The sequence below is a fragment of the Diaphorina citri genome, unplaced genomic scaffold (assembly GCF_000475195.1).
Source record: "Diaphorina citri unplaced genomic scaffold, Diaci psyllid genome assembly version 1.1 scaffold176, whole genome shotgun sequence".
Lineage (NCBI taxonomy): Eukaryota > Metazoa > Arthropoda > Insecta > Hemiptera > Psyllidae > Diaphorina > Diaphorina citri.
Genome location: NW_007377613.1, coordinates 151,863 through 167,043, shown reverse-complemented (window position 1 = coordinate 167,043; position 15,181 = coordinate 151,863). Strand labels below are relative to the sequence as shown.

Genomic DNA, 15,181 nt, shown 5'->3' with positions numbered 1-15,181 from the left:
ATCACGTTCTACTTCACGTTTCTCACATTCTTTCCACCGAACACATTGCTTATGAACACTTGAAAGAAATGTTAATTCCTATGAACACACTGTTTACGAATACTTCAATAGAAGAAACATTCATACCTATGAACACATAGTTTACACACACTTCAAAAGGCATGGGGAAAAGAATGCCTAAGGCAATATGCTTCAAGCTCGTAAGGTGAATGACCTCAAATCAATATTGTTTATTTACTATCATAGGTATGGTGGTACATTTTTTGAGCATAACTTTGTCATAGTTTGAAATAAGCTGCTTCAAGCTCGTAAGGTGAATGACCTCAAATCAATATTGTTTATTTACTATCATAGGTATGATGGTACATTTTTTGAGCATAACTTTGTCATAGTTTGAAATAAGTACACGACACATTACTCAATTATTTCTTAAGTGTCACACAACAATATTAACAATCACTTCCTTTCTGCTGCTCGTGTGTTGCTTTATCAGCTGCTTACAGGGTTGCATGATACAGATTTGAAGCCGAATTTCAACCAAGAAAATTGGCATAAGGCCGTTTGTAAAATGTAAAAAGCTTTGAGGAAAAAGGCTCTGATTACAAGAGTGGCTTGGTTAATTAGAACTTTCATAAACAGGGGAAGCTTTAGAAGTGATCCTTAAATTCCTTGTGTATGTAATTCATAGACTTGTATGTAATTCTTAGACAATCTCCTGTGCAATAATCTTGAGCAGATATTACTTACTTAGAGAGTTTGTCACCTTATCAATAAATATCATATGCATATGGGCTGACCATATGCATATGGGATAAACAAGGTATATTCTATGTATATCGATATCTTGTACTATTACATGGGACAATAAAATGCTGAAAGATTTTCCTTGCTGGTCTTACAATTTGCATAAATCTCGAAACTTCCACTTTGCTCTTATGTATATGATAACTTTTACACAATTGAATAACAAATTACAATGAGTTTCGCTGTAGGAGAGTACACTTCATGCATTGATAATGTTCCTACTTAAGTTCCTTACGGTTCGAAGCGAAAAGAAATTTCTAGATCTCTCAAGTACAAGTACCGAGAACTCTCCACTTCCACTTCAATTCCCATCGTCTATCATTCCTAATTACATATCTCTCGCATGCCTTAGCCCTAGCCCAAGTCATCACCGACTCTTGACCTCGTTACGACAGTTTATTTATATTTCAAACTAAGTCTCCACTAGGGGATTACTTGGAATTTTTGAACAATGTTTTCGAAAAGAGTTGTTTCATTCAAGGGATGCCGCTGGATTTTGTCGTCTCGAGCCAATGAGAATTTGTTACGGTGTGTCCACATATAGTCGACGGCCGTCGATCGATGTGAATCGACGGCCCGCCGACTATGTTTGGACACACCTTTCTTACAAAGTTGAAAATGAGTTCAGATAAATGGTTCAAGTTTCAAGGTTTGACAAAGATCAGTAGAGTAGGCTGCTGTACGAGTACAAATGCACTCGGAGGATTGACGAAGAGTCTGTAAGAACACGAGACACGAGTACATCCAAGAACGGAAAATTCTCATTAGCAGAAATATTTTCAGTCCTAATTGGAAACTATTTCAAGGTTTTTGCGGAAATAATTCATGTGTAATTTCACAGCACATGATTATTACAAATTGCAGAGGGAGTGAGGAGTTTGGAATACCTATCTGTATTGGCCACATTTTTTAAAACAAAGCTCAATTGAATATCACATTGTCTAGCTAGTGCATGTCAATCAAATTTAGTAATTTCACGTTAATCAAAAATGGATGTGGATCTCAACAATGATTTTGGACAGCCTGTTGTTCAAAATGACATCTTGCTGCAGATGAGTGATAAGAATATCAAAAGAAGAAAAGAGTTCGTAAAACAGTATGAAAAGTAGTCAGAAGAGAAGTGGAGTAAAGTCATTTGGTCGGATGAGTCGAAAATCAACAGATATCAGTCAGACGATTCGACTTCTTGAGGAATGTTTTGGTAAAAGACGAGCTCTCGCGGATTGAGAGGTTTGCATATTGTGCTCTGGTCGAGCAGGAAAAACCTCGTATGTCCTCCAACCTGGAAAAGAGAAAGCGGAAAATAAGAGGGTGGAAATAGTGTATAGATAGAGACAGAATAGGGGAGGAAATTCCATCATTTAACAGAGTAGTAGATATAAATAAAATCACTAATTGTTGACATCATACCACATTATGTGATGGTGATGACTATACTCCATTACTCACAGATGGAGCACCAGAACCTCTAGAAAATTCTTACTCAAGATGACAAAAAGCATTAGTAATTGACCAAATGACCAAGCATATTATGTAATGTAAGAAGCACCACCGCCATTACCATATGCATTCAAAATCTACTAATTGAATAAGGCAATAAGGATTAGGAGAGGCCAAAACCCCAGAACCTCTAGAAAATTCTTACTCAAGATGACAAAAAGCATTAGTAATTGACCAAATGACCAAGCATATTATGTAATGTAAGAAGCACCACCGCCATTACCATATGCATTCAAAATCTACTAATTGAATAAGGCAATAAGGATTAGACATCTTTTTGTATCTGCCATACACCGGGGTGATGGATGGTCTCTAGCCATGTTTAATTGGCTCGTCCTGAACCGCAGTCAACCATCGTGAGGACTTGTGCTTATTCTTTAAAAGCAGGGAGAACCCCTTGAAACTGCCAGCTAGCTAGGCTGGTTAGGGTTAGCTGTTCTCCTCCCTGTTTATAGTCCCACAGCCAGACGCTAGTCTACTCTCTGTTTAACGTCCCCTAGCCATACCACTTATAGGTAAGTCGCATCGTTCTGTAGACTGTAGAGGCCATTTTGGGCACATAGTCACCTTGCTGTTTCTCTGTCGTACACTAGGCTCAGGCTAATGACACTAAAAGTTGGATGTTACGAGTAAATGGACAAGACTAGAAGGAGTTTTAGTTGTCAAACCATTCATTTATGAACGTCTGATAGACCTAATAATGCTGCAAGGTGTAGGATATTTCTCAAAGTAAGTACTTGGGGCCATTCTGTGAAGTTACTTTATCAAAAATCAGTATAACAACTGAATAACTGGTTAGAAAGAGTGATGGTTTTATGAATATACCTATGTGAAAATTATGTTCGTGATTTTCAAATCAATTTTTTGTTTGTAAAAATTACACGTGACTTATGGATGGCCTCGGACATCATAGCAATATATGGATGAGAATCATAAGTATGGACCAATAATGGTGAAATAGACATCGAGAGTAGTAAAGTCTCCGGTCTGGTTCGAACCTCAGACACTCGAGTTGAAAAACCAGTTTGTTTTGCGTTTTGTGTTTCAAGTGGTTTTCTAGATTGAAAAAGAAGCTCTTCTAAAGACGGAGAAGGACTATAGTAGCCCGCTAACAGCTCTAATTAACCCATAAAGTATGAGCATTGGATGTCTTGTTAAAACATCGTTTGTCACACTAATGATATAAGGAAGGATATCTCAGACAAATTAGACACAAAAATAAATCTAGGACAGGAAAGATAAAAGAGACGCAACTAATGTAAGTAATTGTCAAAAAGGAGAAAATTGAGTTGGTAAAATAATGATATAAGGAAGGATATCTCAGACAAATTAGACACAAAAATAAATCTAGGACAGGAAAGATAAAAGAGACGCAACTAATGTAAGAAATTGTCAAAAAGGAGAAAACTGAGTTGGTAAATAATGAACAGAGTGAAAGACAAATGAGAAGAATTCGAGTGGAAGTAAAGCGTAATGAAATAACAAAGAAACCATCATTAGAAAGGACAAGGTTGAGGAAGGAAAAGAAGACAAAGAAGAAAGAAGAAGGAAAAAAGATGTCAGCCCGGAACACAGAGAAGAGCAATGAGTTTCCTAAAAGAAAAAAAAGCTAAAAGCAGAATTTGAGGAAGTGAAAATAAAGAAAGGACCGAGAAGGAAAGGGTGTGGGAAGATAAGCAGGGAACACTCAAATGACAGAGATATCACCAAGGTTTCCAATATGCCCTTGTCCAAAGGAAACATCTTCTGTAATGGGTTAAGAAGTATGAGCTGTTTTAAGTTCCTTACGGTTCGAAGCGAAAAGAAATTTCTAGATCTCTCAAGTACAAGTACCGAGAACTCTCCACTTCCACTTCAATTCCCATCGTCTATCATTCCTAATTACATATCTCTCGCATGCCTTAGCCCTAGCCCAAGTCATCACCGACTCTTGACCTCGTTACGACAGTTTATTTATATTTCAAACTAAGTCTCCACTAGGGGATTACTTGGAATTTTTGAACAATGTTTTCGAAAAGAGTTGTTTCATTCAAGGGATGCCGCTGGATTTTGTCGTCTCGAGCCAATGAGAATTTGTTACGGTGTGTCCACATATAGTCGACGGCCGTCGATCGATGTGAATCGCATGAAGCCTGGCGTTCATGTACAAATCAGCTGTGCTAGTTGTCCGATCTCTGTACAATAGTGCATTGAGATTACCAGACTAAGAATTCTTATAGTGTTTTCTTAAATGTGAATCGACGGCCCGCCGACTATGTTTGGACACACCTTTCTTACAAAGTTGAAAATGAGTTCAGATAAATGGTTCAAGTTTCAAGCTTTGACAAAGATCAGTACAGTAAGCTGCTGTACGAGTACAAATGCACTCGGAGGATTGACGAAGAGTCTGCAAGAACACGAGACACGAGTACAGCCAAGAACGGAAAATTCTCATTAGCAGAAATATTTTCAGTCCTAATTGGAAACTATTTCAAGGTTTTTGGGGAAATAATTCATGTGCAATTTCACAGCACATGATTATTACAAATTGCAGAGGGAGTGAGGACATAAAGAAATACACAGTTGTCGACGGATGGGTATCTACATGACACAAAGAAAATCTCACACGCATGTACAAGTTACGGTGACACTCTCGGAAATCATGAGTTACAATTTGAGATGAAAAATTTAATTCCATTTGATTCCTCCAAGACCTCTAGACTTGGAGTGACCTCCACACTGCTTCATTAGTTTCAATATCCGCACTCAAGTCTGAAATACACCAAATCAAGTCCAAGGCTTCTTCCTCATCTTAAACTTGAACTATGCGTCCTAGTCCTATTGTATTCAAATAATCTGAAGTCCATGTTTTGGACAAGGAAAAATCTCGATTCAGCTAATTTTCGACCATAGTGTTAGCTTTAGTTCAGCTATTTTTTGTTGAAATTTTTCAATTTGGGATTTTAATTTTCTAGAAGGAATTCAAATTTTGACATGGAAAAAATATAATAAATCTAAATAAAAAAAAAATCTGAAAAAACAAGCGGTAAGTAAACATATTTTCTAAAGAAAATTTGACGCCGTTATCTGACATGACGCCACCACGTATCTGCGATGTACAGAAACAACAAGAATTAAGGAGGAGTTACTCACAAAATAAATTAATTAACAAATCAACATTTCCTTGTTATTTTCATGTAAAAAGCCCGAAAGATATCATTTGATGGCTCTTTGCTCCAGATTAGGGGGGTTTCTTTCAGAGCTGTTAATTGTGCTCTACTTCTTTTAATCCTCCCATAAGTAGGTACCTCTTGCTTAATGTGGATTGCTGGATTGGACCTTATAGTTTTGTTGAAGTCATAGGAGATTTTTCTAGCAAAATTCCTGTGTGCGGAGTCCTAAAGGACTATTGATCGGACCCTGAACTCTAAGAATATGAAGGATTATTCCTGTGTGAAAATATGGACTCCTTCATATTAAAAAAAAAAATATTTATTAGATTTATTCGAATGACATGGTCATATTTAATATGACTGTGTCATTCAAATATGACCATGTCATATCTAATATGATTATGGCATAATGCAGTGTTCTCTGCACCCTGGGCACTGGTGCAAACTATACATTTTGAAATTTGGGAAATGTCCGGGTTTTCGATGGAATGTCCGGAATTTTGGAACCAAATGTCCTACTTTTTAAAAATTTGATCTGGAGACCCTAATTAGGAGAGGCCCAAAACCGGGGGGACCTTGTCCATCAAACAATTCTGAATGATTTATCACTTGACAACGGACTTCTTTATGTGATGGTGATGACTATACTCCATTACTCACAGATGGAGCACCAGAACCTCTAGATAGAAAATTCTTACTCAAGATGACAAAAAACATTAGTAGTTGACCAAATGACCAAGTATATTATGTAATGTAAGAAGCACCACCGCCATTACCATATGCATTCAAAATCTACTAATTGAATAAGGCAATAAGGATTAGGAGAGGCCACAACCGGGGACCTTGTCCATCAAACAATTCTGAATGATTTATCACTTGTCAGAAATACACACTTGACAACGGACTTCGTATTAATTTTTTTGTTAACGTTGAATTTTTTGGAATCATTATTTATTTATTTATTATAATATTATAAACAACATATCACATTTATTACTTACATACACTTTTGTTCTTACTATTTCGTAGGGAATCATTAGAATTAGAGCACAATTGAAAACATTGAACCACTTTTGCACATAACTGTAGCTTGAAATAAGTACACGACACATTACTCAATTACTTATTTCTTAAGTGTCACATATGTGAGTCGAGTAGTCAACTGGGTCATATCTTTAGAAGTGATCCTTAAATTCCTTGTGTATGTAATTCATAGACTTGTATGTAATTCTTAGACAATCTCCTGTGCAATAATCTTGAGCAGATATTACTTACTTAGAGAGTTTGTCACCTTATCAACCTTTCTGCTGCTCGTGTGTTGCTTTATCAGCTGCTTACAGGGTTGCATGATACAGATTTGAAGCCGAATTTCAACCAAGAAAATTGGTATAAGGCCGTTTGTAAAATGTAAAAAGCTTTGAGGAAAAAGGCTCTGATTACAAGAGTGGCTTGGTTGCATATGGGATAAACAAGGTATATTCTATGTATATCGATATCTTGTACTATTACATGGGACAATAAAATGCTGAAAGACTTTCCTTGCTGGTCTTACAATTTGCATAAATCTCGAAACTTCCACTTTGCTCTTATATGATAACTTTTACACAATTGAATAACAAATTACAATGAGTTTCGCTGTAGGAGAGTACACTACTACACTTCATGCATTGATAATGTTCCTACTTAAGTTCCCATGTGAGTCGAGTAGTCAACTGGGTCATATCTTTAGAAGTGATCCTTAAATTCCTTGTGTATGTAATTCATAGACTTGTATGTAATTCATAGACAATCTCCTTTGCAATAATCTTGAGCAGATATTACTTACGTAGAGAGTTTGTCACCTTATCAATAAATATCTTATATGGGCTGACCATATGCATATGGGATAAACAAGGTATATTCTATGTATATCGATATCTTGTATACTATTACATGGGACAATAAAATGCTGAAAGACTTTCCTTGCTGGTCTTGAATTCATAGACTTGTATGTAATTCTTAGACAATCTCCTGTGCAATAATCTTGAGCAGATATTACTTACTTAGAGAGTTTGTCACCTTAAATATCATATGCATATGGGCTGACCATATGCATATGGGATAAACAAGGTATATTCTATGTATATCGATATCTTGTACTATTACATGGGACAATAAAATGCTGAAAGATTTTCCTTGCTGGTCTTACAATTTGCATAAATCTCGAAACTTCCACTTTGCTCTTATGTATATGATAACTTTTACACAATTGAATAACAAATTACAATGAGTTTCGCTGTAGGAGAGTACACTTCATGCATTGATAATGTTCCTACTTAAGTTCCTAAAACGAGTACAAATTTTTTTCGATGGTGGGATTCGAACCCGGGACCTTCTGCATGGCAAGCAAGCGCGTTACCACTGGACCAACCGTATGGGACACGGAAAGTGTCCTCACTAATAAAACCTTACGATAGTGGGATCAAATGAAGGATTTGGAGGTTTAAAACATTTCGGATGCCCAGAGACAATATCTGGGATCCTTTATTTTGTATATTTCAGTAGTCACAGCTTTGGGTAGGGGTAGGTTTTTTTGGGTCACTTAGGCAGCTATTTTTCCCCCTCCTTTTCGTTTGTTGTCTGTCAGGCGGTCTGAGTGTGAATGGTGGGCATTAGAAATGCCACACTTAGGCAGCTATTTTTTCCCCTCCTTTTCGTTTGTTGTCTGTCAGGCGGTCTGAGTGTGAATGGTGGGCATTAGAAATACCACTAGGTAGACTATCTACTGACCTCGTGTAATCCAGTCCAAATGGTTTTCACTTACCGTCTACAGAGATGCCACATAGTGTGGTGTGAGATGTAATATAGAACAGATCCCTATCCTGAATACATAACTCCCACGGAATAAGTTGTACTATGGCGGGACGGAGGATATTGGGTGTGAAGCTCTGGGTCTTCGGGTTCATGCCCCAGCCTACCACCTGGAATACAAAATTAGCACACAACACTGGAGTTTTTTAAGCTGAGTGTTTTACCGCCGTTTGCATTTCGTAGCTCTGAAAAAATATGAGACCCGGATAGTCTGTGTCCTAGCACACTCATCCCGTAGTATGCCCCTCATTAGATGGACGAGAAGACCAGAAACTAAAAAAAAAGTACAAATTTGTCGATAGTGGACCTGGACATCAAACCCGAGACATGGCAAGCAAGCGCGTTACCACTGGGTTAACCGTGAATATTCTACTCTAATACTCATCTTGTGTGGCGAAACCTGTAGTGGACGCAGCCCTTGAACCTTTTTGCAGATGGTGAGGCATCTGAAAAAAGGTTAAAAGATGGAAATAGATTCAGTCCATTTAGATTTTGGTCGAATTGCAAAAAGGTTCAAGGGCTGCGTTTGAACCTTTTTGCAGATGGTGAGGCATCTGCAAAAAGGTTAAAAGATGGAAATAGATTCAGTCCATTTAGATTTTGGTCGAATTCCCTTTAGGGATGACCTATTTTGGGGTAAAGTCACGACTTTGGGTAGTTTGGGTCGCGGTTGTGTTTTCGGATTAGTCTCGCCGCGTCGTGGGCATATTTGTACGTGTAGGTACCGTAACAAAAGGCGCTTTAACTTACTATGCCTACTCTGGTGGAGGTATCTTCAGGTGTCCATATACATATAGGTGATACTCGAGCTGAGAATTCTATAGGGGAGGAAAACTTCAAGATAGCCAGATCCGATGTGTAGGAAAAATGGTCGAATTGAGGATGTACCAGCACTTCTGAAATCTGAAATTTAATCATGAAATATAAAACAAAACAATTTTAATTCCAATACATATTTGAAATGAAAGAAATTTAATTGTGCTTGTCATAAATGTCCATTCCCAATTTTGTGACTTCACTTGGCGAAGTCCGTCACCATAACCACGGAGGTTGGAGGTTGCACTGAAAAAGACCTTGCACAATTGTAATTGTAATTGTATGTAAGTGTAATTGTAAGTGTAATAAATTGTAATTGCACATTAAAATCAACTGTAGCTTCATTTGTGTGTATTGGCTGTTATCCGTATTGACTGTAAAGTGTAATGCGCAATTGAAATGTATTCAAAGAAGTTTTTTTTTTCAAGTGTGGTAAGATCTTTTTATTCATTAAACGACGTTTTTTAATATCTTGGATATTCTCACGATACATTCGATACAACGCTATGAGGTGAATGGTGATCCTTCATTCAATGTACTGAGTAGGCCTGGGAAAAGCCAGCAGCACGCGTACTACCACATGCCTGCATTTGCACTGCAATTCGTCCAATCATTCATGTCATCTTTGCAAAACGCCATGTTGTCGTCCGCTCATTCACATGCCTGCATTTGCACTGCAATTCGTCCAATCATTCATGTCATCTTTGCAAAACGCCATGTTATGACTATATGACTATTATCACACAAAAACAACATGAGGAAAAAACAATTCAGCTAGTAATTCGTTCAATTAGTGTGATTTGAGGAATTTTATCAATCATTTCATTGAGCCAAACCGACCGGTTATCAAAACCGTGTCTAGTGACTTGACAGCTCGACAGAATTGCGTCTCAAATTCTCATATGAAATTCGATCGTTTAGGTATGGCGCGTGGTGTCTATGCCACACTTGCTAGTTTCCACGTTCTACTATGACTTATGTATTTGAGGAATTTTATCAATCATTTCATTGAGCCAAACCGACCGGTTATCAAAACCGTGTCTAGTGACTTGACAGCTCGACAGAATTGCTCTCAAATTCTCATATGAAATTCGATCGTTTAGGTATGGCGTGTGGTGTCTATGCCACACTTGCTAGTTTCCACGTTCTACTATGATTTTTGTTCTTCAGAAGTGAGTACAGCAGATTAGGATTATTATTATTTTGCAGAATCGTAATCAAACTACTTACATAAGTACAAAAAGATACGATAAAAAAAGAGGTTTACCCCAAATTTAAGTGTAGAGAGCATCTTAACTTTATCAATTCGGTTCTTATCGAATAAGTACTCAAAACACAAAGAGCTTTAGCCTTATCGGTTCGATTCTTATCAAAAAGGTACTTCAAAAAAGCTACGATAAAACCCTATGCACTTTGGGAGCGTGTGCAGCAAACGTGTTATAATATTCCAAATGGATATTGTGAAAAGCTTGCAAAAGGCATGCCAAGGAGAGTTCAGTGTAGAGAGCATCTTAACTTTATCAATTCGGTTCTTATCGAATAAGTACTCAAAACACAAAGAGCTTTAGCCTTATCGGTTCGATTATTAACAAAAAATTACTTCAAAAAAGGTACTTCAAAAAAGCTACGATAAAACCCTCCCGTCTGATAAGGCTGTTAGGAGATAAGATGGATTCAAATTCAGGTGTTGTGATTTGATTACTATGAGAGACGGTTCCCAGATTCCGTACACAAACTTCCAGTTTGTGGGCCTGAGCCATTGAATTCAGGGACTTTGAATTATAGCAACAATACACCAACTTTATCAATTCGGTTCTTATCGAATAAGTACTCAAAACACAAAGAGCTTTAGCCTTATCGGTTCGATTCTTATCAAAAAGGTACTCCAAAAAAGCTACGATAAAACCCTCCCGTCTGATAAGGCTGTTAGGAGATAAGATGGATTCAAATTCAGGTATTGTGATTTGATTACTATGAGAGACGGTTCCCAGATTCCGTACACAAACTTCCAGTTTGTGGGCCAAACTTCCAGTTTGTGGGCCTGAGCCATTGAATTCAGGGACTTTGAATTATAGCAACAATACCTGCATGATTGTTGTTGGAAGTGCATAGGACAGTGCTCCAGCATCACATCCCAAGAGAATAAGAGATATATATTGCGTCTTCGTCAGCGAAGTCTTGGGAAAATATCACGTGCATCACGTGTGAATCTAAGTCTATTTCCAAACTAACCATACATACTTACTCAAATACTTCAAACAGACATGGTGTATATCTTAAGTTTACGCTGTCGAAAATTTGAAGCCGAATTTCAACCAAGAAAATTGGCATAAGGCCGTTTGTAAAATGTAAAAAGCTTTGAGGAAAAAGGCTCTGATTACAAGACTGGCTTGGTTAATTAGAACTATCATAAACAGGAGAAAAACGAATCAGGTCATTAATGATGATTCATGATAACATCAAGTCTGCTAACTCCCTCATTACAATGACGTACATAATATCTAGAACTTTCAACTGATTGCTAAGACCTGCCTTAAAAGACTGAACAAAGTTCAATATCAAAAACACTGGCAAAGCTCCTCCCTACATCTTATCATTAGGTCTCAGACTGCTTCTGACGTCATATTTCCCAGCATTAAAATCCATTTTGATATTTACAAGTAGGTATATGCTTATGCATCAATATCAGGATAATCAAAACATAACCATAATTATATGAAACTTAAAATGGTGTTACTAGCTAGGTTCACAACAGACCAAAGTATGCAAGAGAATTCCGGGCTTGAAGGAAAGCAAGCCTCAGAAGACCTAGATAGAAGGAACGGGTTAAGTTACGGGAAGGAAAAGACTAGAAAGAACGGAATTACCAGGTAAAATGAAGATAATTTTCTATCACAGAGATAAACTAAAGATAAACTAAACTGTTGCTTTATGCAGAAAAATAGCATCTGACAACACTACATCTTATCATTAGGTCTCAGACTGCTTCTGACGTCATATTTCCCAGCATTAAAATCCATTTTGATATTTACAAGTATATGCTTATGCATCAATATCAGGATAATCAAAACATAACCATAATTATATGAAACTTAAAATGGTGTTACTAGCTAGCTTCACAACAGACCAAAGTATGCAAGAGAGTTCCGGGCTTGAAGGAAAGCAAGCCTCAGAAGACCAAGATAGAAGGAATGGGTTAAGTTACGGGAAGGAAAAGACTAGAAAGAACGGAATTACCAGGTAAAGTGAAGATAATTTTCTATTACAGAGATAAACTAAACTGTTGATTTATGCAGAAAAATAGCATCTGACAACATTGTGTGTATAGTGCGTGATAAAACATATACTAAACTCACATTAAAGCATTATACGGTGCGAGTGCATCAATATCAGGATAATCAAAACATAACCATAATTATATGAAACTTAAAATGGTGTTACTAGCTAGGTTCACAACAGAGCAACAGAACAAAGTATGCAAGAGAGTTCCGGGCTTGAAGGAAAGCAAGCCTCAGAAGACCAAGATAGAAGGAGGAATGGGTTAAGTTACGTGAAGGAAAAGACTAGAAAGAACGGAATTACCAGGTAAAATGAAGATAATTTTCTATTACAGAGATAAACTAAACTGTTGATTTATGCAGAAAAGTAGCATCTGACAACATTGTGTGTATAGTGCGTGATAAAACATATACTAAACCCACATTAAAGCATTATACATCTCCACTGATACTGATAAGGAAATGACGGACCAGTCGGAAGTACAAATACAATGTGAGGTTGTCATGTAACGCGTCCAGTTTGGCAACATTGTAAAATTTGAACACAACAATAGGTATATTATTCTCATACCAGAATGAAACCTGACAACGCAACAATCTACAATCAGTAGTGGTGCTATTAAAACTACTGTTCTCACGACAAGCGTCCAGTTTGGCAACATTGTAAAATTTGAACACAACAATAGGTATATTATTCTCATACCAGAGTGAAACCTGACAACGCAACAATCAGTACTCCAGTAAGAAGTAGTGGTGCTATTAAAACTACTGTTCTCACGACATACCGTTCAAGGATATCAATGCAAAAAATAACGCCAAAAATGGTATCCTTGCGTCCAGTTTGGCAACATTGTAAAATTTGAACACAACAATAGGTATATTATTCTCATACCAGAGTGAAACCTGACAACGCAACAATCTACAATCAGTAGTGGTGCTATTAAAACTACTGTTCTCACGACATACCGTTCAAGGATATCAATGCAAAAAATAACGCCAAAAATGGTATCCTCCAATAATAGCAGGTTCTTGCCAAACTACACTGCACAGATTCGTTCTTTAATAATAGATACTTTATTTTTATTCTATTCGAGTGAAACGTTATTATATAAAATCAAGGAACCCGTTTATGAACAAAATCAGCGAACCTATTCAAGCATGGTAAAAATTATGTAGGTAACACGCTTAGATGGACAGCTCAACATGTTGATGATTTCATCATGAATGGGTTTTTACGCTCATAACTTAATAATTTCATTAATATCAAAGTAAAGATGTGCTATTAAAAGGAAGCAAATTCATACTGTTATCAAATTTCCCAAGTATGTACCTACCTATTCCCGAACAAGCAAAGTAGAAATTTTTTTGAAGATTTTAACATCTTTCTTTTAAGTTATTGCTTAAGGTGGAGTTTTAACAATGAATCTCTGAAATGCATTCAATCCCCCCTCCCCCCCTCCTACAATTTAATAATTTCATTAATATCAAAGTAAAGATGTGCTATTAAAAGGAAGCAAATTCATACTGTTATCAGATTTCCCAAGTATGTACCTATCCCCGAACAAGCAAAGTAGAAAATTTTTTGAAGATTATAACATCTTTCTTTTAAGTTATTGCTTAAGGTGGAGTTTTAACAATGAATCTCTGATCTCTGAAATGCATTCAATCCCCCCCCCCCCTCCTACAATTTATTACTAATCCAGTGTTCAGTATTTTTCTTCAATTAATAATTTCATTAATATCAAAGTAAAGATGTGCTATTAAAAGGAAGCAAATTCATACTGTTATCAGATTTCCCAAGTATGTACCTATTCCCGAACAAGCAAAGTAGAAATTTTTTTGAAGATTATAACATCTTTCTTTGAAGTTGTTGCTTAAGGTGGAGTTTTAACAATGAATCTCTGAAATGCATTCAATCCCCCCCTCCTCCTACAATTTATTACTAATCCAGTGTTCAGTATTTTTCTTCAATTAAAATTGAATTCTTCTTACCTGATTACTCAGTGGTCTAAGCGCCACCTCGTTGTCATCTTCAGATGAAGAACTGCTGGTGGATGATGAGAGAGATGAGATGGAATGCGATAAATCCACACACGGGCTAGATCCATTCAGATGATGGTGGCTGTGGCCGCCAAGATTCAAGAAGCCCGGGGTAGATCCATACAGCGTCGGACTTATCTGTTTTCCAAAGTGCTCATCTCCCATACCCCACTCCGAACACAAGTAGACCATACCCTTCCTCCCAATAACGAAAAAATATCACACAAAGTGAAAATATTGACTTTAGGGGAACGAAAAATCACGAGGGTATATCACTGGAAACACGCTTCCCAAGGTGCTGCGGTTTCGAATCTTGAAAATCACTCGAAATTTGACTTTTTATTAAATTTACACTTTTGTTCCTATTTTAACATATAAATTTTAAAAAATACACGCGGTTTGCACTCTTGATTTAAAAATAAAGAAATAAATTTCTATGCTATCACAATAAAACAATGGTTTGGAAATATCACAATGGATGATGTGGGTTGACTTATGGTTATTATGGCTAGGGCTAGAAGACGAAAATCACTGTTGGGCACGTTTCTGAAACAAAACCAAAATCAAACCATTCAATTAGTAATGGGGTCAGGTAGATAGATCTAGAGTGCACAAAACTCAAAGTCCGCTGCACTATAGGTACTGTAGGCTTAGGGAATCTACAACGAATGAAAACAGTATTAATTAGCTAAGTTCATTGACTAATGAAATGAATCATCAAATTATTTCTGGAGTTTTTTG

General features: G+C 36.9%; 1 protein-coding gene across 1 annotated transcript in view; it reads right to left on the bottom strand.

Moving 5' to 3' along the window:
• LOC103505469 overlaps positions 1 to 15,006 on the bottom strand; it is a 40,502-nt gene extending 25,496 nt beyond the window's left edge. The window contains exons 1-2 of the mRNA XM_026820798.1: positions 14,393 to 15,006; positions 1,980 to 2,086 (exon numbers count right to left, since the gene is read on the bottom strand). Coding sequence (XP_026676599.1) covers positions 1,980 to 2,086; positions 14,393 to 14,632 — 347 coding nt within the window. The 5' untranslated portion in view covers positions 14,633 to 15,006. The remainder of the gene's footprint in view (positions 1 to 1,979; positions 2,087 to 14,392) is intronic.
• Positions 15,007 to 15,181: the final 175 nt, after the last annotated feature.